The sequence below is a fragment of the Ipomoea triloba genome, chromosome 9 (assembly GCF_003576645.1).
Source record: "Ipomoea triloba cultivar NCNSP0323 chromosome 9, ASM357664v1".
In the NCBI taxonomy this organism is placed as follows: domain Eukaryota; kingdom Viridiplantae; phylum Streptophyta; class Magnoliopsida; order Solanales; family Convolvulaceae; genus Ipomoea; species Ipomoea triloba.
In genome coordinates, this window is record NC_044924.1 from 15,944,300 (window position 1) to 15,947,453 (window position 3,154).

At 42.9% G+C, this 3,154-nt stretch overlaps 1 protein-coding gene across 1 annotated transcript; it reads right to left on the reverse strand.

The window, feature by feature from the left end:
* Nucleotides 1-989: 989 nt before the first annotated feature.
* On the reverse strand, nucleotides 990-2,665 carry LOC116029619. Its single transcript, XM_031271667.1, has 2 exons — nucleotides 2,208-2,665; nucleotides 990-1,971 (listed from the first exon to the last, which is right to left on the reverse strand). Exons 1-2 carry the CDS (start codon nucleotides 2,663-2,665, stop codon nucleotides 990-992), a joined length of 1,440 nt encoding a protein of 479 aa, XP_031127527.1.
* Nucleotides 2,666-3,154: the final 489 nt, after the last annotated feature.

Below are 3,154 nucleotides of genomic sequence, written 5' to 3' on the forward strand. Positions count from 1 at the left end.
ATGAACACTTCCATTATCTCCTCCACAAGCTCGGAGAAGATTGCCATCATACATCTTTAGAAGGTTGCCGGCGCGTTACACAAGCCAAATGACATCTTTTTGAATGCATAGGTGCCATATTGACATGTGAACGTGGTCGTTTCTTGATCATCTGGGTGGATTGAAATCTGGAAATACCCTGAAAAACCATCTAGGAAGCAAAAATATTTGTTGCAAGACATTCTTTCAAGCAATTGGAAGCAAAAATATTTGTTGCAAGACATTCTTTCAAGCAATTGGTCAATGAAGTATTTGTTGCAAGACATTCTTTCAAGCAATTGGTCAATGAAGGGGAGATTGCAAGACATTCTTTCAAGCAATTGGTCAATGAAGGGGAGAAGGTAGTGGTCCTTCCTAGTAGACTTGTTAAGCTTTCTATAATCAATGCACATCCAGTGCCCGGTAACAAGTCTAGTAGGGATCAATTCATTATTTTCATTTTCAATGACCGTCATTCCGCCCTTTTTCGGTACAACATGGATGGGACTAACCCATTTGCTATCCGAAATAGGGTAGATGACGTCGGCTTCAAGCAATTTCATTATTTCCTTTTTGACCACATCTTTGAGATTGGGGTTCAACCTCCTAAGAGGCTCCACGGTGGGCTTGGCATCGTCCTCAAGGTAAATTCTATGCAAACAATACTTCGGGTCAATGCCAATTAGATCCCCAATCTCATACCCAATCATCCTTCTATGTCTTTTTAGCACATCAAGCAATTTCTTTATTTCATCATTTTTCAAAGAAGCATTAACTATCACGGGAAATGAAAAGTTAGAGTCAAGAAATTCATACCGAAGGTTGGGAGGCAAGGGCTTGAGTTCTACCTTGGGAGGTGGCTCCTCCCCAATTGGATCACATGTGGCATATAGCTCCTCCACTTCATCCTCCAAGGTGCATGGTTCTTCAATTTCCTCATCCTCAATGCATAGCTCTCCCATTTCCTCCCATTAGGCCATTCTTGCTTCATTAACGCACCCTTCTATCATCTCCACCATATTGCATTCATCCACGTAAGAAGGTTGGTGCTTGGCCATTTTGAATATATTGAACTCAATTTTATGCTCGGCCACTTCTATCACGAGCTTGCCTCTCTTCACATCTATGATGGCTCCGGCGGTGGCTAAGAAACGCCTACCAAGGATAATGGGGACCTTGGTATCCTCCTCAATGTCTAGAATCACGAAGTGTCCCGAAATGAAATATTGGTCAATCATGACTAGGATATCCTCTAGCACACCAACCGGGCGCTTGATTGAACGGTCCGCCATTTGGAGAGTCATTGTAGTAGGCTTAGGTTCTCCGAGGTTGAGCCTCTTGCAAAGGGAATACGGCATGAGGCTCATACTAGCTCTAAGATCACATAAGGCACGGCCTACCACAAATCCTCCCACAATGCATGGAATAGCAAAGCTCCCGGGATCTTTCAACTTCGGTGGCAAATGTTTTTGGAGAACGGCACATGTCAAAGCTCCTTCACTCATATCAACCACCGCACTCTTTTCCAACTTCTTCTTGTTACTCAAAATGTCCTTCAAGAATTTTTTGTAAGAAGGAATTTGAGTAACAGCATCAACAAAGGGCATAGATATTTTAAGCTTGTCCAACATCATCTTGAATTTGTTCTCTCTCTCGGTATCTTTTGACTTCCACAACCTTTGTGGAAATGGTAGGAGGTTACATGGTATAACCGAGTCATGTGTTTGCTTGCCCTTTGGTGCAACCTTCTTGTTTTCATTGCTTTCATCTTGCATAGGAGCCTTCCCTTTTGCTTTGTCTCTTTGAATGAGAAGCTCCTCCTCATTGTCACTCTCAAGAATGTCTTGTATTTCCACTTCTTCTTTCTCTAGTTCACTCTCATTTTTCTCATTCCCTTTCTCAAGCTCTTTGTCATTGGTTGGGTATGGTGGATCCTTCAAAGCCTTCCCACTCCTAGTGGTGATAGCATTCACATGATTCCTTGGATTTTTTATGTTAGCCGGTGCTTACCACTAGAAGAGGAGGCTTGGTTCGAACCTTGGGCTCCTCCACTTTGTTGTTGAGTCCGAATACTTTCCACTTCGGTTTGCAACTTGCTCATTTGATTCATTATCATTGTCATGAAAGTCTTCATATCCGGATCTTGGGAAGAGTTAGAAGTTCCTTGGTGATTTTGATTGTTAACATACCCTTGACCACCTTGATTGTTCCATTGACCTTGGCCTCGATTGCCCCTCCAATTGTTTCCTTGATTTCCACCCCTATTGCCTTGATTTCCTTGAAAACCCGGGGGTGGGTTCCTTCCTTGGTTGTTCCATGAATTCCCGTATTGATTTCTATATTGACCTCCATATTGATTCCTTTGTTGACCATATCCTTGGAAACCTTGCCCTTGAGGCCTAGAGAACCCTATTGCATCCACTTGTTCCATATTTGAGAATGACCCTTGGCCACTTGGATCCAATAGTTGACAAGATTGAGAGGCATGATTTCCTCCACAAATGGCACAACAAGCAACTATAGCCATACTTTGAGGTCCTGGTGAATTGCATGGTGATTGTGGCAAAGAATAAGAACTTGGCATAGTAGGACCTTGAGGTGCCGGTTGGGTAACCGCTTGCACACTTTGCTTGGGAGCTTGCATCATTTGCTTGAGCATATGTTGGATAGAGTCCAATTGGGCTTACATGGCCATCTTATCATCCACTTCAAACATTCCGGCCGGCCTTTCTTTCTTGGGAGGTTCACTTATTTCATTATACCAAAATTCTGTGTTGGACGTGATTCTCTCTATCAATTGTTCTCCATAATCCGGCCCCATATCCATGAAAATTCCTCCATAAGATGATGTGTCGAGGATGATCTTGGAACTATCCAATAGTCCCTCATAGAAAGATGATATGAAGTCCCCTGGAGTAAGCAAGTTCTTGGGGCATTGTCTCCTCAAATCCTTGAACCTTTTCCATGCCTCATGTAGATTTTCATTCCCAAATTGTTGGAAGTTTTGAATAAGTTTCTTCAATTTTGCGGCCTTGGAAGGAGGGCAATACTCTTGCATAAAGGCCTTGTATAGTTGCTCCCATGTCAAGAAGTGGTTGGCCGAGAAAGAGTTGAGCCAACTTAATGCTTGATCCCT

Excerpts from the sequence above, each read along its gene's own strand:
- LOC116029619 (XM_031271667.1), bottom strand. The coding sequence starts at position 2,665 with ATGATGCAAGCTCCCAAGCAAAGTGTGCAAGCGGTTACCCAACCGGCA. Across the intron at positions 1,972-2,207 it reads AACAATCAAGGTGGTCAAGG|GAGTGGGAAGGCTTTGAAGG; the intron begins GTATGTTAACAA and ends TATCACCACTAG.